Source organism: Lissotriton vulgaris, chromosome 8 (genome assembly GCF_964263255.1).
Source record: "Lissotriton vulgaris chromosome 8, aLisVul1.2, whole genome shotgun sequence".
Classification (NCBI taxonomy): Eukaryota; Metazoa; Chordata; class Amphibia; order Caudata; family Salamandridae; genus Lissotriton; species Lissotriton vulgaris.
This window is the reverse complement of record NC_141696.1, coordinates 407,544,348-407,570,631: the sequence shown is the minus strand read 5'-3', so window position 1 is coordinate 407,570,631 and position 26,284 is coordinate 407,544,348. Positions and strand designations below refer to the sequence as shown.

At 45.0% G+C, this 26,284-nt stretch overlaps 1 protein-coding gene across 1 annotated transcript in view; it reads right to left on the bottom strand.

Annotated features, from left to right (window-relative positions):
- Positions 1 to 26,284, bottom strand: part of VWA3B (von Willebrand factor A domain containing 3B) — a 981,637-nt gene that overhangs the window by 472,834 nt on the left and 482,519 nt on the right. Inside the window, exon 19 of the mRNA XM_086934174.1 lies at positions 14,353 to 14,509. Within this exon, the coding sequence (XP_086790300.1) occupies positions 14,353 to 14,509 (157 nt within the window). The remainder of the gene's footprint in view (positions 1 to 14,352; positions 14,510 to 26,284) is intronic.

The window sequence follows — 26,284 nt, the reverse complement described above, 5'->3', positions numbered from 1 at the left end:
GTTAATCATCGCGTAAATGACCCACAAGTCATATTGAAATAACAGACGCGTTCCATGGTCAAGTCCAAGCTAATGTGAGATAACTAGACACTATGTGTAACCAGGTGTAGTGTAAGATATACAGTATAGGTGAGGATAGAGAAGGTGTATAGGCAGATCACCCACCAAAGGAAGGAGAAACAACTTCCTATTATACAAAATGTACCTATAAACATTATATAACATACAATGGTACATATCTGTAAAAAGCAGTACTTGTAGGCTAAATTCAGAGGAAAACATCAGATCATATCGGCAGTAATCACTCACAGTTGAGAAGAAAGACATTAAAGTTATATCACGATGAATCCACTTCTCAACCTATACATTACCCAGTACATGAAAAACCGACACAGTGCATTAAAGATTTTTTCACTTCAAATATCAGGTACATATGATCACATATCAGAAGATATGAGGCAAAAATCATCAACATGGACATAGTTAATCCTGCCCCAAATAATATTGATACTCATTGTCAATATTCAAACCCCTGCTTACTGCCCGAAGCTTCATAATCCAGATTACTTCTCTTCTTCTTAACTTAAGTTGTCTGTTGCCACCCCTAGGGTCAGGTGCAACATGATCAATTCCATGATAGCTAAATTGGTGCTGTTACTGTTTATCATAATGTTGTACACTATGGGCTGCAATTGGGTATCTAGTATCACCATTCGTCCATGCTCGGAAATGTTCCACCATTCTATCTCTCAATCTCGTAATGGTGCTACCCACGTATATCTGACCGCATGAGCAGGAAATGACATATACAACATAAGTCGTGTCACAGTTGATAAATACATCAATGCCATATGTATCTGAGCCATTGTAACTAAATTGGAGCACTTTCTTCTCTGCCCATCTGCATGAGTTACAACGCCCACATTTATGAAAGCCCTTCTTAAGATCATTAAACCAAACTTCTCTCCTGGTTTTAATGGGATAACTTGGGCTCAAATCGTTGGCTAGAGTTCTGCCCTTCCTGTACGTAATAGAAGGTTTCGTAGTTATGAATGGCAGCAAATCTTTATCCGCCTTCAATAAATGCCAATGTCTGTTAATAATAGAATATAATAAATTGGACTCAGTATTGTATTGTGTGATCAGCCTCACTTTATCTGTACGACCACCAATTGTCTCTTTGCTCGCTAAAGTATGCTGCCTCTGTAGATTCCTAGCTCTCCTCCTAGCCTTACCAATCACTTCTCTGTTATAGCCTCTTGCCATGAATCTATTGGACATATCCAGTAAATTATATTCAAAATCCTCATCCTCCGAGCAATTTCTCCTTGCTCTAGTCATTTCTGAATAGGGAATAGATCTTTTCTGACAATTAGGGTGACAGCTTGTTGCATATAACACTGCATTACAGCTCGTATCTTTCCTGAACATCCTCGAGCAGAGTTTCATGTCCTTCACAAATAGCTCAACATCTAAAAATTCTATTCTCCTCATGTCATATTTGGTAGTAAACCGTAGGTTAACATCATTTCCATTCAGGTAATCAAAGAAACATTGTAAGTCTGCAAGCGAACCAGTCCAGATCATGAGACAGTCGTCAATATATCTGCCCCAGTATTGGATATAATCCATCCATCTCTGTCCCCGATGGCCCCAGATCCACTCCACCTCAAACCACCCCATAAAGAGGTTAGCAAAAGACGGAGCAAATCTGGAACCCATCGCGGTCCCAAGGCGCTGTCTGTACCATTTCTGGTCAAATAAGAACACATTGTTATTCAAAACAATATCGGTCATGTCTAACAGCATCCTTGTGTGTTCAAAAAACTCCACTGATCTCTTGTTAAGAAAGGTCTCTATTGCTGCTATACCAAGGGAATGTTCAATATTAGAGTAAAGAGAGACTACGTCTAATGTCACCAAGTACATCCCTTCCTCCCATGTCACATCTGACATAATATTAAGCACGTGCTTCGTGTCTTGAATATAAGAGGGCAACGATTGTACATAAGGTCTTAGAAATACATCAATGTACTGTGAGATCCTTTCTGTGGGACCACCTATCCCTGAAATAATTGGTCTTCCTGGTGGATTATCTCTGTTCTTATGAACTTTAGGTAGCGTATATAGGCAGGGCGCTCTAGGTGTTGAAACAATCAGGTAATTATATTCATCAATGTCCAACAAAGTCAGGTCATACCACTCCTTGAGTTTGATGTTAATACTGGTTTTTAACTTATCCAAAGGATTACCATTAAGTACCTCATAGTATCGAGAATCATCTAATTGCGTATAAATCTCTGCATTGTACTTAGTGGTATCCATGACGACAATATTACCACCTTTGTCCGCCATACGAATGGTGATGTCGTCATTATCTCTCAAGATCCTAAGTGCTGCCCTCTCTGAGGTAGTCAGGTTATCTGGCTTTCGATGATGTCCACTTCTAGAGCCCTTCTCAATCATCTTATCTATATCCAATTCCACCATTCTATGAAAGGTATCTATTGTGTTACCAGTGCTAAGTTGTGGTGTCCACTTTGACTTTAATTTCAAGCCACTGCTCTCACTCATATATCTGTTAATTTCAAGATCATCCAATAACTTTGCCATCGTGATGGGATCATGTTAATTTTCTGTGAGTGAAAGTAGTAGTTTGGTTGCATTTGCTCCCTCTATACTCAGATCACTTAGGGTCTGTGAATATTCAGAACTTATAACTTTAATAGGTACATACACAAAATGTTTCTTAATTTTCAACAATCTAACAAACTTGTATACATCAATTTTAGCATGATACCAATCCGGCGATACATTCGGACAAAAACCAAGACCCTTTTTTAACAGAGAGATCATATCATCAGTAAAATTCATGTTTGACAGATTAATAATCTCCAATTCCCAATTTAGTACATTGGGACCCTCAGTTATTCTTTCCACGACCTGAGTCTCATTCCTCTTCTTGGAGCCTGCTGACCCCTTGCCCCTTGATCCTCGTCTTGTCTTGACAGTCCCCCACCTCTGCCTTTGAAGGTACTGTCCCGATTCCCTATTCTGACCCGTTTCACTTCTTCTAAAAAATTACTATTGTCCTCCACATTTCCATCAGCCTGTAATGCACCTCCCACCTCCTCATTCTCACTGCTAGCTAGCGAGGATAGTTCCGCCTCACTCGCACTAACACTAGGTGTGGCAGTTGACTTCTGTTTAGATCCACGGGATTGTTGAATCAGATAATCAAAACGTTTTGCAAAGGTGAAAACACGGCCAGATTTATAATCCCTCTCATCTCGTTGTAATTTCCGTGCCTTTCTACGTTTAATATCAGCCTGAAGGTCATTTAAATAATTATCAAGGATCGTGTAATTTTTTATAGTAGCCTCAGGCATGTTAAGTTCCTTAATCTCTTCTTCAATTTTATGTATTTCCTCCAGTAATTTCTTAATTTTACGGTCTGCGTTTTCGATAAGTAAATTAATCAAATTTCTGGAGAAAGATGTTAATTCCTTTTCCCATCTGTCTAATAAGTCTAATTCCAGGTCTTCGTAGGTAGGCATTATCTGAGATCTGAGACCCCTCGGTATTCTGTTGAGGGTCAGATACTGTTTCAGGGTGGCTGCGTCCCACCATTTGTTCAATTCTTGTTTCTTGAGATATTCTAATCTCTTAAATTTCTCCTTAAGTCCTACATTCTTAGTAGGTTGTTGCACATTTGTGGGCTTACTGGTTCTACCTGTCTGTAAATTACTGAAAAGATCTTGTGCTTCCTGATCTCTATTCATAATGCTAAATCCCAATGGGTCTGCACCTGATTTGACAAATAAACTTCAAGAATGGGATACAAACAAACTCAGGGCGCTCCTCTTAATATCAGGGAAATGTGTAACCTATATTCTCAATCAGATTTGGTGCATCTAGAGGAAGGGCGTGTATCCAACACCCCTGTCTTTCTGTTATAAACAGAAATAGAACAGTACTATATACCCCTGAGCACACAATAAGATAATATAATCAGTATGTCCAATTGTCCTTGTACTTCAAATCAATCAGTAGACCACAAAGTAATAACACTTTAGTCAGTAAAATATCTCTCGATTGTCCTTCAGAGTTTTATTCCAAATGTTCCAAGTTAGATCCAATTCCAAAATGTATTTCTTCAGTACATCAATTCAATGGGGATAGTAAAGTTGCCAACACGTGTTTCGTCGTGTGTACATTCCACACATAGACTTCCTCAGGGCTGTAACACAATATACACAAAAGCCCTATATTAGAACCATACATATTATTGATATCTGGGAAAGAAAAATATAGTCCCCATCACCTCCGAAAATTATTAAGTGCAACTTATGTGTAGGCTCCAGACCGGAGAAAAGTAGGAAAAAAGAAATCCACCACCTAAAAACCACCGACATATGTTGTATACCTTATGACCCAAGAACAGAAGAGTGAGAGGGCAGTGTAATAATCACCTGGAAAAATATTTACAATCCTCTCTATACTTCTGACCTCCACTCCAGTATAAATTCGACCTAATGTCTGAATGGTAAAAAACAGACATTTAAAAATATACTCCAAAATATATAATCAACTACTCCCTACGTTCTTAGCAGAAGCCTGCATATTAAAATGGGTGAGTGGAGGCTCTCTTACTGAGATTTCATTGACACGATATATGCACAGACAGCTCAGTGCACTTTATGTTACACGGATATTTTTGTTTTTAGAACGACTGTGACTCTGAGAATAAGATATCTCATGTGAAGGAATTAATTCATGATATTGGGTGAGTTTCTTATTTGTACCCGAATTAGGGTGTTGAAATGACATACGTAAGTTAATGGTGGGTCCATTTCTGGATATACGCATTATGATTATCATGTCATATCATGATGTAGCCATTACGCGCGATTTTTGTTCCTTAACTATATGAGTTTATTTTAATATGCAGGCTTCTGCTAAGAACGTAGGGAGTAGTTGATTATATATTTTGGAGTATATTTTTAAATGTCTGTTTTTTACCATTCAGACATTAGGTCGAATTTATACTGGAGTGGAGGTCAGAAGTATAGAGAGGATTGTAAATATTTTTCCAGTTGATTATTACACTGCCCTCTCACTCTTCTGTTCTTGGGTCATAAGGTATACAACATATGTCGGTGGTTTTTAGGTGGTGGATTTCTTTTTTCCTACTTTTCTCCGGTCTGGAGCCTACACATAAGTTGCACTTAATAATTTTCGGAGGTGATGGGGACTATATTTTTCTTTCCCAGATATCAATAATATGTATGATTCTAATATAGGGCTTTTGTGTATATTGTGTTACAGCCCTGAGGAAGTCTATGTGTGGAATGTACACACGACGAAACACGTGTTGGCAACTTTACTATCCCCATTGAATTGATGTACTGAAGAAATACATTTTGGAATTGGATCTAACTTGGAACATTTGGAATAAAACTCTGAAGGACAATCGAGAGATATTTTACTGACTAAAGTGTTATTACTTTGTGGTCTACTGATTGATTTGAAGTACAAGGACAATTGGACATACTGATTATATTATCTTATTGTGTGCTCAGGGGTATATAGTACTGTTACACAGAGAGCATATGCACTTTAGCACTGATCAGCAGTGGTAAGGTAGCCAGAGTCATAAAACCAACAAAAACAGGTCAGAAACAATATAGGACGAAGGCAAAAAGTTCTGGGATGACCCTGCAAAAAGGGCAAAGTCCAACAGGCGGGAAAACATAGTATGCCGCTAATGTATATTAGGGTAAACAGTCTAAATATCTATTTTTTTATCAACAGGCAATAATATTGAGTCAATAATTTCAGAGGGACAGAATATCGAAATCAAGAATATCGACAACCAGAATATCGACCTATAGGTAAGAAATATCGTTTTTGTTAATTTCGAAGTTAGTAATATCGATAGCAAAAATATCGATGTTACTTATATCGATATTAATATTAGTGTTATGTATTTTATTTTATATGTGTGTTTTTATAATTTTTGTTAATTATTGTACTAATTTTAAAATATATGTATTACATTTTTAAAAGTTAATAATAATTTATTTAAGTAAATTAATTGTTTTAGTACCGTAGCAGGTTGTGGGTTTATAAGGGAATAGTGTGGGAAGTAATTTAATTATAGTAAATTAATTAAATATTTTTTAGGAATTATTAAATATTTGTAATGAAATTTTGCGTTTTAGTTCTGTAGCGGGTTGTGGATGCATAGGGGAATAGGGTGGGAAGTTATTTAAATGTAATTAAGTAAATATGTAATTTTTATGTATTGGTATTGATAAATATTTTTATGTTAATTATAAATTGGTAATTCATTTTTATTAATTTGTATTTAATTTTTAATAATTGGTAATTAATTTTTATTAATTGATTAATTCGTAATTATATTAAGTGTATTCATTTATTATTGAAGTGTGTTGTGAAGTTATGGGGTAATAGGGTGGGAAGTAATTTAATTGTAATTAAATAAAAAAAATTGTGTTGAGTATTGATAGTTAAATTATTGTTAATCAATTATTAATTGGTAATAAATGTTTAATAATTATTTTAGTTTTTAATGAATTGTTTATTAAGTATTAATTGGTAATTAACTTTGATTTTTTAAATTTATGTGTGTTAATTAATAAATTATTGTTAACTAATTATTAATAGCTAAATGTTTTTTATTAATTATTGTTTTGTAATATTGATTTTTTTACATTTATTTTATTATTATTTGTAAAGAAATGTTTAGTAATTATTATTTAATTGTATTAATTGTAATTGTTAATTAATTATTAATTTGTAATTATTATAATTTTTTAAATATTTCTTGGTATTGTTAATTATTTTGTTGTAAATTAATAATTTAATTGTTATTCTTTACAAAAAAATATATTATTTTTATTATTAGTAAGTTGTTTTGACCCCTATGCTATCCACCACTTTCCCTACTCTGCACCCTTTGGAGTTGGAATAGTAAATTTAACCCCTTCGCTAGCCAACACTTTCCCTACTGTTGCATCCTCTGGAGTTGGAATAGTAATTTTTACCCCTACGCTATCCAACACTTTCCCTACTGTTGCACCCTCTGGAGTTGGAATAGTAATTTTTACCCCTACGCTATCCAACACTTTCCCTACTGTTGCACCCTCTGGAGTTGGAATAGTAATTTTAACCCCTAGGCTATCCAACACTTTCCCTACTGTTGCACCCTCTGGAGTTCGAATAGTAATTTTAAACCCTACGCTATCCAACACTTTCCCTTCTGTTGCACCCTCTGGAGTTGGAATACTGATTTTAAACCCTACGCTATCCAACGCTTTCCCTACTGTTGCACCCTCTGGAGTTGGAATAGTAATTTTAACCCCTACGCTATCCAATATTTATTGTTTTAGTTAATGTAGTGTCTAATTTATTTAAAATTATTTTTTAAACTTTGTTATATATAGTTTTGATATTTTTATTTATATTATTGTTGTATGTGTATGTATGTATTTATAATTTATAAAATGTTTTTAAACAATTGATAAGTTATTAGAGCAATTAATTGTAAATGTTATGTTATGTTAAAGTGCATTTTTATAGCGCTCGGCTACTCTAAAAGAGTGTCCCGGCGCTTTCCACAGGCAACTTACAGTGTATAATCAACATAACAAGTGAAACAGAACCCAAAGGAGAAAGAAACCCACCTAAACAGAGTGATTAAAAAGCCAAGTCTTCAAATTCTTCCTGAATTGAAGCAGGTTGGGAGTGCTACGGAGTGCCAATGGAAGCGAGTTCCACAGCTGGGAGGCCTTAAGGCTGAAAGAGCGCCCCCCAATGCGGGCCTTCCTCACGCGTGGGACCACAGCAGTGAAAAGGGATTCCGAACGCAGTGAGCGAGCAGGGCGATAGAAAGCTAATCTTTTCTTCAGGTATCCTGCGCCTGAGCCAAACAAAGCCTTATGCACCAGCGTCATAGATTTGAAGACAATCCGCTTCCGGATTGGAAGCCAATGGAGCATCTGCAGCAACACAGAAGCCCGTGCTCGTCTATGCAGACCAAAGATTGCCCGGGCTGCCGAGTTCTGTGCCACCTGCAGACGCTGAACCAAATAATCCGGGAGGCCTAAGAAAAGGGCGTTAGCATAGTCTAGCCTAGATCCGATGAGCGCCTGCACCGTAATCCGTCTGTGCTCCACAGACAGTAAGGGAAGAAACTTGCGGAGCATTCTGAGGATGCCGAAACAGGTGCCGGACAGGCCAAGGATGTGCGCTCTCAGAGAAAGTTTGTTATCAAGCTTAACACCCAGGTTCTTGGCAACCAAGGACGATTGTGCCGGAGGACACATGGGGGCCGGCCACCACTGCCGCCACTCGGGATCGAAGGCACAGCCGAAGAAAAGAACCTCCGACTTGCTGGAGTTGGCCTTCAGACAATTTCGCTGGAACCAGCTGAAGACCCTGTCCAAGCAGCCCCGGATTCTCTCCCCATCAAATGTCTGATCTTTTTCACATGTGAAGAGGAGTTGTGTGTCATCGGCGTAGGACACGATCTGGGCTCCGTAAGCCTCAACCGCAGCCGCCAGGGGGGACATAAAGATGTTAAATAATGTCGGGCTCAACACAGAGCCCTGTGGAACCCCAACACCCAATGGCGGCATCTCGGCGGAGCTCTGGGAAACCCAGACCGTCTGGCGGCGGTCCTCCAGGAAAGATGTAAACCATCTGAGCACCGTCCCCCTTAGGCCGATGTCGTAAAGCCTGGCGAGCAGCGCCTTATGGGGGACGGTGTCGAAAGCCGCCGACAGGTCCAACATGACTAGCATGGCCTTGCCACCCCATCCAAGGTCTCCCTGATGATCTCAGAGACCTCCACCAACGCTGTTTGCGTACTGAAATTCGGACGGAAACCGGATTGGGATGGATGGAGCAGATTGTTAGACTCTAGGAAGTTCGACAAGACGCCATGAACATGTTTCTCGGTGATCTTGGCCAGAGCCGGGAGAAGTGAAATTGGCCTATAATTGGCCAAGGCCTCGGCATCAAGACCAGGCTTTTTCAGGAGGGGGATCACCATCGCCCTTTTCCAGGTGCGTGGGACACTCCCCTCGCTCAAGGAGGCATTGAGGATCGGGTTGACCAGGGGATTCACCACTGCCGCCATCCCGGCCAAAAATTTGGCGGGGCAGGGGTCAAGTGGGGAGCCAGATTTAAGACTGGCTAACAGAGTCCGGGACATGTCACTGGAGACAGGTGGAAAGTCCTCCAGGATAGCCATAGGCATGGCCGATGTTCCAAGTCCTGCCCCAAGATCACAGCAACCCTCCACCGTGCTCTCCGAGAAGGAGGCCTGAATAGCCTTAATCTTGTCGGTGAAGAAGGTGGCAAGATCACGCGCCCACGCATCAGGTGATACAGGCGGAGGTGAATAAGAAGTGGGAGACGTGAACTCCTTCACAATCGTGAAGATCTCCTTACAAGAGTTCGCCGACGCCTCAATCCTCCTGGCAAGGTATTCCCGCTTGGCACCAAGAAAATCACGGTGATAGGTCTTCACCGCCGACCTATAGACGAGTTTGGCCTCCCCATCGTATTGATGGCGCCAGGCCCGCTCAGCGACCTTACATTGGCTGCGAGCCATACGTAGCGCCTCTGTAAACCAAGGCGCAGATTGCCGTTTCGCCGTGGACCGGGGGGTTGCCCTGGGGGCAAGGTCATCTAACCTCTCAGTCAGCCATCGCTGCAGGGCCTCCGTGTCTCTTTCCGGATCCCCCGAGAGAGAACAAGGATGTTCCGTGAGCGCCTGCTCTAGCATAGCAGGCGTCACTCTGTGTAACGCTCTCGAGGCCGATCTGGGTACCGTGGGGGCGCAGGTGTCAGACCGCCCATTCTCTAACACAGAGAACCCGATCAGCCTATGATCCGACCAGAGCACAGGCCACGTTTCAATGTCGACAATAGGGACAGAAGAAAACACTTGATCAAGGGTATGCCCTTTCTCGTGTGTAGGCCCCGACACAAACGGTGCCAGGCCAAGCGGAGATGTAATATCCAGCAATCTAGCCCCATCCGGGTCGTCCGTGACATCAAGATGAAAATTGAAATCGCCTGCCAGCAAACAATGCTGTGCAGACAACGCCAGCTCCGAGATGGCTGTCTGTAGGTCCTCCCAAAAGGAGCCCACCGGGCCAGGAGGCCTGTAGACCAACAGACCCTTAAGCGCTTGGCCTGGAGACAGTCTTAGCGTGAAAGCAAGGGATTCAGAGCCCCCAATGGGGTAAATATTGTTAAGTAAGTATGACCATGCGCAAGAAGGTAAGCTGATTAATAAGCTACGAAATAGAGCTTTAACTCAGGCACCTGCTTTCTTTATATCTGTGAGTGCTTCCTATTCAGGCTTAATTTTTGTGAGACGAGCATCCTGGCAGAATGAATCCTGCCCTACATATTTATCTTGTGCAACACCTCTACTTAACTGGAGTATTTCACGTGGCTTAACGTCTCCTTGTTAATAAGGCCCCCCTTTCACACTACAATTAGCGTGAAAGGGGCAGGCAATGGGTGTTGCGGTGGGCGTCGCGCCACAACACCCATTGATTTGGCGCTGCCCTCTATTTGCAAGGGTGGCGTAATTATGAGACAGAGCCAAAATTAAGGCCAAAATAACCTGGTCTTAACATGGTGAAACAAGGAGAAATTTCTCCTCATGTTTGAAGTGTCTATGTGTGTTGAATGTTTCTCAGTTAATGTTTAAAAACTCATTTTTAATAAACATCCTAATGCAATGACAATCTGAAGTGCTAAGGTGAAACGCTTCAGCGTGGTAAAGAAATACAGGGACATATTTACTATATAATGACGGAGTGCGGTGTTAAGCTAAAATTGCTAATGCCGTGCTCTGCCATTCTGAAAACGCAGGGATACACTGTATTTACAATGATATGGCGTACCACTGAGTTTTCCCTGGCGCTAAATTAAGCTGCTTAGCACCAACGCAGGTACCCTTTCACCAAAGTGCAAAGGTGCCTGCATTGAGGAAATGATTGTGTATGTGTAGGATGGTGTTCCTTCTTGCACGTAAAGAGTCATTAAAAAAATGATGATTTGCAACTTCTATATGTGTTGCACAATGCAGCACACATAGGAGTTACAAATCAACACTAGTGATTGTTTATGTGCAGGAAGGGACATCTTCCTGCACATAAACAATCATTCCCTCAACGCAGACATCCTTGCACTATGGTGCAAGGGTGTCTGCATTGGCGCCCGGCAGCTGAATTTAGCAACAGAGCTAGGGAAAACGCATGGGTATCTTGTATCATTGTTAATATAGCGCATCCCTCTGTTTTCAGAATAGCTGAGCGTGGCGTTAGCAATTTTAGCTTAACGCCACGCTCTGTCATTCTATTGTAAATATACCCCTGTATTTCTTTAACATGCGGAAGCATATCACCTTAGCACTTCAGATTGTCACTGCATTGAGGTGTTTATGAAAAATTAGTTTTTATACATTAACTGAGAAACATTACTGCCCCACCATGATGATAATTCTATTGGTGAACTAAGAGGTAAGTCAAGGGTCATATTTACATATGTACATGTACAAGCTCCTCGTTAGTCTCCTCCTGGAGGTCTCGGAGGGTACTTTTCGGAAAAATTTGAAAACCTATCTCTTCCCTTCTGGTTAGTCTTCCAGGTTCTGGATAGGGTGTTGTGGTCAATGGGCAGTCTTGCACCGCAGCGCGAGAACACACTGGCCTAGTGTAACCAGGCGCTTTATAAATGTGCTTATTATTATTATATGTCGGCTAAAATATAATTATAAATGGAGCAAAATGATAGTCTGCTAAATAAAACGAAAGAGACCTTTGCATATAGAACACATTCTGAACTCACGATATTGAAGGTGCTCTCATGTCGGATAATAAACAAAGAGGTATGGTCAAGCAGAAAACCCAGAATTGATCCAAACTTTTCCAGTTTCACGCTGTGCAATTCTGCGGCTAGCTGGTATCTCTTTCTGACATCAAATGTTAATACTTGGACCTTAATTCTTGGAGGATGACATTACAGCATGGGTAACAAGCAGAATCTCCATTGTTTTTTGGCAGTTTTACATAGCATGATACTTGCCCAAGGACATAAGACTGCTTCACATCAGGCAGAGACTATGTTACTCGTTTTATTTTACGGTACAGGGAGATTGGCAGGATTCATATGATACTAAGCCAAGGTCAGTATTCAAACCTTGTGCCCCAGGGCACATGCCATCCACCCTGCAAGAAGTGGGCCACACTGTAATATGCGGACCTTGTCCTGGTGTCATTTTTCAACACCGGTGTCATTTTCCGACATGAGACACATTCAGCAGCGCCTGCACTTGTCTACTTTCGTTTCGAGTAGCAACATGCAGGTGGCAAAGGGCCTTTCATATTTCAGGATCCAGCTGGGCCCACATAACAAAGGTCGAATAAGCCAGGCGTCCTTTTGTTCCACTATCCTGGCTGGGAACTATCTGAGCCTCACATCTATAAGAAAATGCAAGGCAGGGGAAACAAAGGCACATAGCTTGCTGCTATCACTTCACAAATACTTAAGAGAGGCTTGCTTTTTATGTTGTGCAATTCCTGTATATAAGAGATACCCCCAGGTACTGCAACAGGCAACCCTGAGAAGAAAAAAGATTTCTAGAGGGTTTGCTTTGTACAATCCTATTGATCCTATTGACCGCGCTTGCAGAAGGACCGATAGGTGAGAGTAAGAACCTGATAAAGGATCCTTTTCTTGATGGAGAGCCATGCAAATCTATAGGATTATGTGAGACAGACTCTCCCTTAGGTAAACCCAAGATGAGGTGAGCAGGTGAATTCTGTACCACCTGAAGCTTTCTAATCCAACACTCTGGTAGGCCAAGGTAAAGGATATTGTCTTAATCTAGCTTAGATGTTATCAGTGCTTGGATAGCAGTCCTATGCACCTCCAAAGGTAGGATCTCAAGACATTTTCAAATTAAACTGAACAAGGCAAAACAGGTTCCAGTCACAGACATCATTGTAAAGACAGCTTGTCATCATTCTTTACCTCTAGGTTCTTAGCGACTGTAGTGGGAGGAGGGTAAGCAGGAAGACCCATTTACCAGTTGCTGTTTATCAAATGTTTGCTGACTTGCCCAATCAACAAAATTTAATTTTTTTCTTCATTACATTAAAGATAACTCTCAAGGATCTAAGGCAGGACATCCTTCAGACAGGCGATGAAAGTCATAGCCATGTCTGTGGCGAAGGGATCAAACGTGTCTAGCAAAACGAGTTTCCATTGATATTCAATGCAGGAGAGTAAACGTTTCCACACCTACCCGGCTTTTGGTAGTTAGGCTATTGTCAAACATATACCATTGACTATAATTGTTAATGAATAACATTGCAAAAGGAAAACCTGCAAATGTGTGTTTTCCTTAACATAACTAGAAAAAGGTCTGTTCTCCCTGTTCCAGCTCAAGGATGCACTCCTAATTTACTATTTTAATTTCTTTTTGTTTTATTTATTTATGTATTTATTTCTGGATTTCCTCTTATTCATTTAATAAATTTTTCTTTTACAGTCATTGTTGTCCTCTTTATTTTTCCACATGAAGCCCTTTTTTTTAGATATTAAATTATTCTTTGGCTGTGCTCCTTGGTTACTTTCTTCAGACTTGCAAATTCCTTTACCACTGGCGTAAACCACCTAGACCCATCTTTGGTGTCTACCTGCACTCTCTCTCCTACTTTTCCCGCCCTCTGGTACCCTTACATTTCTACCTCTCTTTATCTACACAAGCTTTCAGCCTCTTTCATCTTGAATTGGTGATTTCTTTTTTGTGCCCCATAATCCACTCTTTAGCTTTCCTGTGAGATTGTGTCTTAGAATTAGACTCCCCATTCAGACCCCTAGTGTCTGAGCATCAATTATTAGGGATATGTCCAGTGAAATGTATCAAGCAGTACAGAGTGCACTACTGACGACATGGTAAAACATTGCATCAACCATGGTGTACTGACTGTCGAAAACTTTCAGAAGTATAATGGTTAGCAATACTTTCTCAAAAGAAATCTTTTATGAGATGTTTGTGTGAGAGTCGTTTAAGATAACTGAAGCTATGGTAGGGTAATTATGGCCAGTAGAATGAATGAATTGAAAATGTCAAAGACTACCCCCTCCACTAAACCAAGGACCGTCCATCCATTCTTTGCACAGGTCACTTTTTCACCCTAAACTTACATCAACCAGTGTTTTTTACACTGAGAAATTAAGGATGCCATAAACTAAAAAAAAAACTAGACAGCTCAATAAAAGGAAAGCCACACTTACCTCATCAAATACTTTAGAAACAATGTGCTTGTCCAGAACCGGGACATATTTAGCTGTGTGACGGACAGCCGTGGGAGCCAGGAGATCCCTTATGGTAAGATGCTGAGCAACCAAGCCATGGGTCTTTAGCCAGCGAGAAGAAGACATATCTAGAGAACTAAAAACAAGGAATTGTTAGGTGAATTTTTCAGATGAGAGGAACACAAGAAGTCACAATAAGGATATGTTGGGAGATGGAATTGACCTTTACAAATGCTTAAAAAGCATTTGATTCCATTTGTGTCTTTATTCAGTAAATTCAGTTTTAATGCCCATTATAAACCATTTCACATAGTCCCTTGCTCGACTACACATCTCTGTAGTGAATGGCAGTGTGTAGTGTTTACATTCCAGAAGCAGAAAGGTGCCATTCTTTCACAAACACCATGAGGTGAAAATAGGATGTTATATTCCCACTCCCCCATTTACTTTGTGTCATCTAACTGGGCTGGTTGTGTGATATGTGGGTGCCTGTGTGTATATATGTAAAGGCTTGTGAGCCCGAAACGCGTAGTAGCTGATTTTACCTGAGAACCAAAAATAAAACATCTTCACCAGATCCTGTGGACTGTCTCCTGCTTCGCCGGGCAGTGTGATGGGAAGTGGCTGTGGAGTTTTTCCTATATATATATATATATATATATATATATATATATATATATATATATATATATATATATATATATATATATATATATATATATATATATATATAAAGGTTATAGGGTCGCTATAAACAGAAAAGTGAAGGATCGAGGCAGCGCCGGTTCCCTGCACAAAGAACGGATGTACTTAAACTCTGCCTAATGGTGGCGCCGGCCTCTAATTGACGAAGGTGGTTGCCGAAACGCGTCTTAGAAGTGTGTTAGTCCAATAAAGGATTTTGGACTCGTCCCTGTGAGTGCTGCGTACTTTCTGTACTGATAGCTTTTGTCTGCAAGGGACCAGCGTGGTGTCAGTAACCCCGCCTGAGCAGCACCCGGTCGCGAGTGAGGGGGAGCTGACGGAAAACAAGCCTACAATATATACAAAATATATATATATATATACATATATAAAGGTTATAGGGTCGCTATAGTTAGAACATACATTTTTTTTTAAACTCAGAAATTCTCTGAAAAAAAACAAAGATTACAGGGACATTATAATTAGGCTCAGATGTCACACACAAAACCAGTGAAATTCAGCAGGTATAGTTACCTGGGCTAACTATAACTTATGCCCCGGTAATGCACTGCTTATGAACTCGCATAATACATCAGTCATGACACGGTCAGTGGCATCACTGATGAAGTCACTGATGACTTCTCAAATGGCATCATTGATGACATCATCAAATGAGTGTAAGTGTTTTTAAGAGTGTTTGAATGTAGGAAGCTGGCTCTGTATATTCTATATCAAAATGAGGTATAGTGTGCACAGAGTCCAGTGGAACCCCAAAGGTAGGCAGAGGTAAAAGTAGATAGCACCTTACTCTCTATTTGTAGTAGTGTAAGTGAGCAGTAAGGCTTTATCGGAGGGTAGTGTTAAGCATTTGTTGTGCACCCTCAGGCAAGAAATTATGTCACACACTCAAAAAACTGAACTCAGACCAATTTGGTGTTTCAACAATATTATTTAGTTATTTTATTTCTAGAACCAAGCCAAGCCTGGTGCAGGTAAGTGAAATAATACTTTGCAAAATCTTATGAAGTGATTTACAGCTGAATGCAGGTTCAAATGCAGTTGGTTGAATTACAGGTAAGTCAACAGTTCAAAATCACTTTTCAGTTACTTTACAGGTTACTGTGCACGTTAATTTTTAGATTACTTTTTAAGTTACTTTTGCTCAGATATCACATTGAGACATTTCTTAGACACAAGGTAAGTCATTCACTTTTAGTAAATTTGCAGTCTTTCAGTGTTTCATACAACCCAACTCCACACTTAGAAGAATTTTCAAGGAAAAGCAGTCAATTCAATTTTATGGAACGAAATGAAGTTAACAGTTTTACAGGTAAGCACTTATTTGTGGGAGTTGGTATTCTGGGGTTGGAACCAGGGTCGAGGATACACTCTCAGAACACCGTCAGCGACACTGGGGCAGAGTGCTGAGAAGCAATGTTATCCAATGGGGGATAAGGGGCCTCCGGTTGTTTACTGCTCATAAGCAGGCCAGAAGGTTGTGGGAGTAAAGCTCCTGGTGTTAGGCTCTGGGCAAAGGGGGATACGAGTTAGCACCCAAAGTACACTCGTAGTGGCACCGGGGCAGCTGGGTGCAGGGTGCTGTTTTGGCGTCGGATGCCCTGTTGATATCAATGAGGATTCTCCGGTTGCAAAAAACACTGCAGGCTCAGGGACAAAGATCTTCCACCGGTTGAAGAGGTAAGTTGGGATGCCTAGGGATGCTGGGACACCGTTGTTTGGGCCACCCAAGGCCGTGGGACATCGGGTGCATGGGTGTTTTTAGGCATCAGGTTTTCTTAACAGCTCCGGTTGCGGTCAGGGGAATCCTCCAGAAAGGGGCTGCAGGTGTTGATGAGGCAGGTCAGAGATCACCAGATCACCATATCTCAGGTCAGGATCACCATGGAGACCTCCTTGTGGTGTTGGGCCACTCGAACTCGGGCCATGGGCATCGGGTGCAGAGTGGTGCAGACTCGCAGATTTGGCCGGAGCAAAAGTTTGTGGGTGAGCAAATCAGGTGCTCACTGGAGACAAAGTCTTGGTTTTGGAAGGCAGGGCAGGTCCTTTAGGTTCTTGAGGGCTGCTAGCTGCAGGACACACCGGGGTTTTGCTGGAGCAGATTTTAGGTGCAAACAGGATGGTAGGGCTGGGGCCAAGTCAGTGGGCGTCCTCCTCTTCTTAGTTCAGCAAGGCTTCTTCTGTCCTTCTTCTCTTCTTCTGGTCCATTCTTTTCTGAGGAGGTATGGTTCAGGGTTGCCCCTAAATACTAGATTTAGGGGCGGTACAGGTAAGTAAAGATCTGAAAGAAACAGGTTAGTATTAGATTCCTGACCTTACCTGTGAGGACTGCGACCGACTAATGTCGGTGACCGACCCTCACCGCCGGTGCCTTCACTGTCTCGGCGTCGACCACGACGACAAGTCCTGCCCCGACTGCCGAGCCCTGACATCGAAAGCTAGGCGGGAGCGGTCCCGCAAGCCGCTCGAGTTGCGGCAGTCGGCCCCGCACCGCGACAGGTCCCGGTCCAGACGGAGGTCGAGGGAACGGTTGCGGGGTCGGAGCCATCATAGCTCCGGGAGTCACCGTCGGTCTTCGGGCTCGAAGTCGTCAGGTAAGCACAAGAAGTCGAAGAGACGTCATCGCTCTTCCGACCCCATCGACGCTCGCGTGACGCAGCTGGGGGTTCGGTGACATCGCCCACGCGGCTCCATCGGAGTCGCGGGCGTCACGACCTGCCTCATACCCTTCGGTCCCTGGGCAGCAAGCGACGCCGTAGGAGATCGAGCGCTTCCTCATGGCCATGAGGTCCCTCTCTCCTCCGATGGGCTCCGCGACACTTGCGGGCGCAGCGAACCCGTCTGGGGACCCTAGCGGGTTGGGTGCTTGGCCCCGACGCCGCCGGTGCCGCAGGGCCGCTGGATCCGCTTCCGGATCCGGGTCGTCGCCGGTTGACCTGACGACCTCACCGGCGCCAGTCCCTAGGGTGTCACCCACGCGCGGCCTTCGGGCGCCGCCGTCCCCGATGCCTCCCTCGATCCGGTTCCGGCGTTGGAACGGCACCGCTGGGCGCCGCTCTCGACGCCAATGGGAGACTTCTACTTCGACGAACCGGCCCCATCCTTTGACAACCCTGATTTTCAGGAGATGGGTGATGAGGCTTATTGGGAGGGGTCTGAGGACCCTCTGGCACATGAGTGTCAGTCCCAGCAGGACTGGACAGGTGAACTTGGGGATGCCAGTGGTCTGGACACTTTGCCAGACACTGGTTTTGTCTCACCCCCTACCGTGGCTACGGAGGAGGGGGCAACCTACAGTGTGGTGTTGACGCGGGCGGCCAGGGCCTTGGGCCTTGAGCTCCCTGTCGCGGCCATGAGGACTAACCTCCTCACTGAGGTCCTTAAACCGCAGTCAAACTCGGCTGAGCCTCTGCTGCTGTTTAATGAGGCCTTGCTTGAAGTTCTTTTGGGCACTTGGTCCAGGCCCGCTACAGGTCCGCCTGTAGATAGGAACGTGGCCAGAAGCCACCGCCCGGCCCCGGGCGACCCTTGTTTCCTGTCCACCCATCCCACCCCCGAGAGCCTGGTCATCCAGGCCTCCAACTCCCAGACCACATTCCCGGCGGCTCCGCCCGATCGGGAATACAAGAGGTACGAGCAATATGGCAAAAAGGTATTCTCCTCCCTGAGTTTGGATCTGCGGTCTTCCAACACCGCGTGCCTCTTGGGCCGCTACACCCACTCTCTGTGGGACGCGGTCCCAAACGGCTGCCAGATTGCCCGGGCGGAGGCGATTCGCCGCCACGCCTGGTTGAGGTCTGCCAACTTTTCGGCCGATGTCCAGAACACACTCATGGACATGCCGTTTGATGGCCCTCGCCTTTTTGGCGACAAGGCAGACCATGCGCTTGAGGGCTTTAAGGACTCCAAGGCTACGGCCAAGTCCTTGGGCCTCTCGGCCCCGTGCCAGCAAATGGGTGCCTTTCGCTCCTTTCGTGGACAAGGAAGGGGTGCCCCGACACGTGCTGCCAGCCACGCACCGCAGACTACTTCCCAACGCGGTGGTGGCCCTGGAAATCGCCGTGGCGGCGGTCGGGGACAACGGCGAGGTCAGTCCACACCTACCCCTGCAGCATCTGCCTCAAAACCCTCCTAGTCCGTGCTTTCAGGCCCATGTGATGCCAGTGGGGGGCAGGGTTCTTCATCACCTCCTCCACTGGCGCACTGTCACATTGGACAGGTGGGTGCTGCAAATCGTCCGAAGGGGCTACTCCCTCCCCATCGACGCGACCCCTCCAGCCATGCCACCGCAATACCACCGTGTGTCAGGGGATCACTTGCGACTTCTGCAGGAGGAAGTTACGGCCCTCTTGGCCAAGGTGGCCATCGAGCGCGTTCCTGGGCCAGAAGTAGGGTGTGGTTGCTACTCCCACTACTTTCTGGTACCCAAGAAGGGCAAAGGGGGCCTACGCCCTATCCTGGATCTACGGAACGTCAACGGCTTCCTCCGGAAGGAGAAGTTCAAAATGCTTACACTGGCTCAAGTCTTAGCTGCTCTGGACCCAGGAGACTGGATGGTAGCATTGGACTTGCAGGACACTTATTCCACATCCCCGTCCTGCCGGCCCACCGGCGCTACCTGCGGTTCACGGTGGGCCACGAGCACTTTCAGTTTACTGTGCTCCCCTTCGGCCTTACCAGCGCTCCACGGGTGTTCACGAAGGTGATGGAGGTGGTCGCAGCTCATCTGCACAGGCTAGGGGTTTCAGTCTTCCCCTACCTCGACGACTGGTTGTTGAAGGCGGGCTCGCCCCAGACAGTCGTCAGCCAACTCCAGACGACGGCAGACCTCCTTCACCAGCTGGGGTTCTCAATCAATGTGCCGAAGTCACACCTGGGCCCCTCCCAGAAGCTCCTCTTCATTGGACCGGTTCTCGACTCGGCGCAGTTTCGGGTTTATCCTCCCGAACAGCGGGTTCGGGATATTCAGGCTCTGATTCCGATCTTTCAGCCTTTATCCCGAGTCTCGGTCAGGTTGACGCTGCGGCCTCTGGGGCTGATGGCCTCCTGCATCCTTCTGGTGCATCACGCCCGATGGCGGATGCGGGCTCTGCAGTGGGACCTGAAGTTTCAGTGGGCCCAGCATCAGGGCAACCTGTCCGACCATGTCCTGATCTCGGAGTGCACTGCGAGACAGCTGCAGTGGTGGCTCACGGACCGCGATTGAGTCAGCGGCAGGTCCCTCTCCCTTCTCCAACCGGAGCACGTAGTTGTGACGGACGCGTCCCTCCAGGGTGGGGAGGCCACATGGGAGGGGCGGAGATCAGAGGCCTCTGGTCACCGGCGGAGTCCCGGCTCCATATCAACCTTTTGGAGCTGCGGGCGATTCGTCTAGCACTGAAGGCATTCCTCCTCTCTGTCCGGGGGAGTGTAGTGCAGGTGTTCACGGACAACGCCACCGCCATGTGGTACTGCAACAAACAGGGCGGGGTGTGGTCGTGGACCCTCTGCCAGGAAGCTCTGCGCCTCTGGCAGTGGCTGTAACATCAGGGCGTGACCCTGGTGGTTCAACACCTGGCAGGTTCTCTGAACGCCAGGGCGGACGAACTCAGCCGCTGTTGCATGATGGATCACGAATGGCGTCTGAACTCGGACGTGGCGCAAGGTCTTTTTCTGCAGTGGGGAGAGCCTTGGTTAGATCTATTCGCCACCGAAGAAAATGCGCAATGTGTTCAGTTCTGAGCGTTGGAATTTCCAAGGCTGCACTCGCTCGGAGACGCTTTTCGTCACCAGTGGAGTTGCGGTCTGTTGTATGCCTTTCTGCCTATACCACTTCTGCCCAGAGTGCTGAAGAAGATCAAACACGACCGGGCCCAAGTCATCCTTGTGGCTCCGGACTGGGCACAAAGGTACTGGTATCTCGAGCTAATCAGTATGTCAGTCGATCCCCCGGTTTGTCTGCCTCTTCAGGAGGACCTTCTTTCGCAGCAGCAGGGGACGGTCCTCCACCCGAACCTGTCCAGTCTCCACCTCCATGCTTGGAGATTGAGCGGCGACAGTTGAGGCCATTTGACTTGCCTCCTGAAGTCTGTAATGTTATTCTGGCAGCCAGGCGTCCCTCCACAAAGTCGGTATACGCCTGCAGGTGGAACAGATTTGTGGCATGGTGCACAGCAAAGGCTGTGGATCCTCTCTCTGCCCCTCTTTCTGAGGTTCTTCTCTTCCTTCTTTCTCTTGCCCAGCAGGGCTCTGCTCTGGGCACTATCAAGGGCTACCTTTCTGCCCTTTCAGCCTTTCTAAGGCTGCCTGATCAACCATCTTTGTTCAAGTCCCCTATTGTAATTCGTTTTCTGAAAGGCATCACACACATGTTTCCCCCTGTTCAGTTTGTGATGCCTCAGTGGGACTTGAACCTTGTTCTTACCTATCTGATGTGCGCTCCCTTTGAGCTGCTCACAACTGTCCTCTCCGCCTTCTTACTCTGAAGACTGCTTTCCTACTTGCCATCACCTCTGCCAGGCGAGTGAGTGAGCTCCAGACTCTTTCATCCAAACCTCCTTTCCTTTCTGTCCATCCGGACAAGGTTGTGTTGCGGACTAGACCCTCTTTCCTGCCCAAGGTTGTCACGGCTTTCCACATCGGGCAGTCTATCACCTTGCTCACCTTCTTTCCGCCACCGCACCCCTCAAAAGAGGAAGAGCGGCTCCACCGTCTGGACCCAAAACGTGCGCTTTCGTTCTATCTGGATCGCACACGCCAGTTCCGGCTGGATGACCAACTATTTGTTGGTTACGTGGCCGCTAAGAAGGGATGGGCGGTGCACAAGCGGACCATCTCTCGGTGGGTCATCTTGTGTATCAAGGCTTGTTACTCCTTGGCGAAGAAGGAACCTCCTGTTGGGCTGAGGGCCCATTCCACTCGGGCCATGGCAGCTACCACTGCCCTGGGCCGGGGAGTCCCCTTGCAGGACATCTGTCAGGCAGCTACGTGCACACATTTGCAAGACACTACTGCCTGGACAGCCAAGTCCGGAGTGATGGCTTCTTTGGCCGTTCCGTCCTCCAGGACTTTCTGGTGTGATTATTGGTTCGCAGACCCACCACAGGGGTTGGTATTGCTGGGGTATCTATTCTAAGGTACGGAATCTAATACTAACCTGTTTCTTTCAGATGAACAAGTTACTTACCTTCGGTAACGATATATCTGTAACAAACAGTAGTTAGTCTTAGATTCCTTACCGCCCCACCCATCCTCCCCGTTCTGCGAACCGATATCTAGGGTTAAGGTCATCCCCTTTCAGGGCCCTAGTTTCAATGGCACCAGTGTTGGTTTTTAACACGGCTATGCGTTTCTGGCGCGGAAAAGCTGTGTCTAAGAACTGACGTCAGCGCATGGAGGCGGCATCTAAGTACTCCGACGACGTCATCACAGCGCCCACGACACCGACGGCGGACGCGGAGCCGCGGACAACGCCTACCGACGCGCAAGGGTACTGCTACGCAAAAATTTCCAGATCCAGTCTGACGCCTGGGGATATTCTAAGGTAAGGAATCTAATACTTACTACTGTTTCTTACAGATATATTGTTACCGAAGGTAAGTAACTTGTTTGTCTGGATCAATGGGTCCCTTCCTTGAGGTGGGTACACCCCTAATATGCCAACCTCCAGTCGGAGGGGGTATATGCCTCTCTCTCGTTGGCTGGGTCCCCCATCTGCAAGATGGCAGGGAATGAGAGCTGTGCTTCACCTCACCTCCCCCACCTGAGGGGTGAGGTTAGCAAAGGTGGGCACACCTCTCTTCCTCACTTGGTTTTCCAGCCGATTCTCCCACCCATAGTTGGGGGCAGAACCAGTGGGGGCCAGTTGCTGGAAGCAGCAAATGGCTGGGGTAGCTCACAAAGGTGGCAAGCCTTTGAAGCTTCCCCTTCGTGGACCCTGCCCATCCTAGGGCAGGAGGCTTGGCACCTCATCCCAGGATGTGCATTGTTTCAGACCCCCGAGAGCAGCAGGATCTTGACCCAGGGGTCCACAAACATATCTGGTGGTGGAAGCTGGTGAGCAGCCACTCAGCCAGGACACTTGCGTTAGGTCGTTATTCAGAGGGCATCTCTAAGATGCCCTCTGAGTGCATTTTTCATTAAATCCCACACTGGCATCAGTGTGGGTTTAATGTGTTAAGTTTGATACCAAACTTCCCAGTTTTCAGTAAAGCCAATATGGTGCAGTGGAGTTCGTAATGACAAACTCCCAGCACCATATACTCTTAATAGCATTGCCGCATTTGCAATGTCTAAGAATTGGTTTAGACACTGTACGGGTACAGGGATCATGCACCTGTTTCCTCACTACTGGGATAGCGTACACAGCTAGAGGGGTGGCTGACTTATGCCAGGACAGTGGGTTGTAGGCATGGCACACAGGGATGTGTGCCATGTCGACTCTTCACTTTGTTTTGCACCAAAAAACACAGCCTGCAAAGGCAGTGTGTGTGTGTGTGTGTGTGTGTAAAGATACAGGGCCTCTAAGGGTGGCACAATAACTGCTGCAGCCTTTAGAGGCCTTCCCTGGCCACAGTACCCTTGGTACCTATGGTAACATTTACAAGGGGCTGACATGTGGCCAAAGAGCGCCAATTGGGTTTTGTTTTAATGCAATTTAGGGAAAGAACATAGGTCCTGGATACCTGGTGGGCAGGAACCTAGCGCACACGCAATCAAAGTGCATCAACAGTTTGGCAAAAAGTGGGGGCAACCATGCAAAAAGAGGACACTTTCTTACAATTGGTGTTCAACAGATATATTAACCTACTACAGGAGTTAAAATAGTATACTTGGTGTACAACTACTAAGTGATACAACTTCTAGGCGCATGGGTGCCTGTGCTGGCGCTAGGCAGCTTTGTAAGCACCAGCACTAGGGGAAACACAGAGGTGCGCAGTATTTTTGTAAATACGGTGCATCCCTGTGTTTGAAAATACCAATTTTATCGTAACACCACGCTCTGACATTTGATTATAAATATCCCCCTATGTGTCTGTGTGAATGGCAGTATGGGTGAGTGAATGCATGTGTGAGTGCTTGCATGGATGTGTGAATGGGTACACAGTGGTTGTGTGGGTATGTGAGTGAGTGTGTGAGTGGCTGTATGGGTGAGTGACTGGTTGTATGAGTGGTTATATGGGTGTGTGAATGGGTGTATGAGTGCCTCTATGGAGGAGTTGGTAGGTATCTGAGTACTGATATGAGTCTGTGAATGGGTATGTGAGGGATTGTGTGGGTATGTGAGAGGGTAATACAAGAGGTTGTATAGGGATGTGAGTGGGTGTGTGAGTGATTCTGTGGATGATGTCATCAGTGAAGTCATTTGAGATGTCATCAGTGATGTCATCAGTAATGTCACTGACCATGTCACGAGAGATGTAATATGTGAGGTCATAAGCAGTGCATTGCGAGGACATAAGTTATAGTTAGCTCAGGTAATTATAACTACTGAATTTCAGGGGCTTTGTACAATCTGAGTCTAACTAGAACGTACCTGTAAAAAAAAATGTTGGGAGGTTTTTCAAATTCTATTTCCTAACTATAAAGTCCCTAGACCCCCAGGAAAGCTGATAATGAACTTGAAAGAATGGAGCAACATTTCTTTCTTGTGTTTTTAACGGAGGAGCACATATTCTCCTTTTAGGAAACAAACTTCTTTCTTGCGCAATTTAGAGGTGGAAGCGAGAGTAAATGTATTTAATTCTGTGAATCTCAACTGTCTTTTGGAATGACATCTGCACAGACTCTTCAGTACTCCTGGCCAATCATGGTCACAGAATTTCATGGATCACTTTTCTTGACACCCCTGAACTGTCACACTCATTGACTGCTGTACTACACCTGACAGTGAACTACAGCCTGATCTCAATACTGTGCAGAGCCCTGAGGATTGATTGAGAGAGTGACATTGGTACTTAGAGCAAAATGGGAAGTAGATTGTGGGGATGGAGTACAGGAACCGAATTATTAAAAAATCTGCAGAAGCATTTCAAAACCTGCCAGAAATGCAAGGTTCTAGTTAATTGAATTTAATGTATTACGTGTAATATATATCGCAGCACTGGTAATGCATAATATTGACCCAGCAGAAACAGCGTAGAACTTAAGAATGACCGAAGATGACTGTGTTCTGGGATAGGCTTGCTAGGGGATTCCATAACATCACTGGGTTCCAGCTGAGTGGAACACCTATGGCCTGCCTGCTGCTATGAGCTGCCTACTATCTAAGTAAACAAACACAACTAGGTGGATGAGTGCCAAAGCCCTACTGAAAGGGAATGGCTGAGGGACATTAAAGAGTGTTTGGGACGGAAGAGGTATGCATGAGTTTAGGAGGGATGATACACTGAAAGAAGACTTGGTGGCCTTACTGCAGACCTTGCTGTACCCCCCTGGGAGTTTGATGCCTTACAGAATAACCAGTCACTTATGCATGTGCAGGTTATTGCCTAAGATAGGGTTACAAGTTAGGCCATCTATATTTCATGCAATGGAAAATTCTGATCTGTTATGTTATGTTTCTTTCATTCCAGACCCCCAGGGGACTGGAATGAACCCAGCACTGCTATGGTCACAGATCTATAGATGATGAATGATGGAATAACTAACAGGTGTGGAGATCTCACTCAACCTCGACAACGGCTTTCTTTCTGTGCTGAAAGAACATTAGATGTATATAAGTAGAACAGCTCCATGAATATATTTAAAAAAAAGTGGAAGGGAGGTGAATTGATGATGGCCTCCCTAGGTTTGTGATGGGGTGCACAATGTGTAATTTTTTTAAATGTTTTAAGTCGTGTTTTAAAAAAATGTGGCCCTTGGGCCAATATGGTTGCTTTTATGAGGGGTCACATGTAAACTGAAAAATTGGCAAGCTACTTAGGTGGCAGCCTTCAGACAGCCATCAGTCACATGTGGTTTTGTAACATGGAAAGACTCCCTTCCTCTTCATAATCAACTGCAGTTGCAAGCACAGGATACAGGAAATATTTGGCCAAGAGCGCAGTGTTGGAATAATCTGAGCACACTCCACTGGCGGCGGAACACACCACAAACAGCATTAAGGAAATCAATTCCACAACATCAGTAGATGGAGCCAAGAGGTTAATGTAGTGAAAAGTAACTTGGGGGGTATGGCTTTCAAAAATCAATCACAAGAATCCAGGAAGTGGAAAATTACTTGAACATA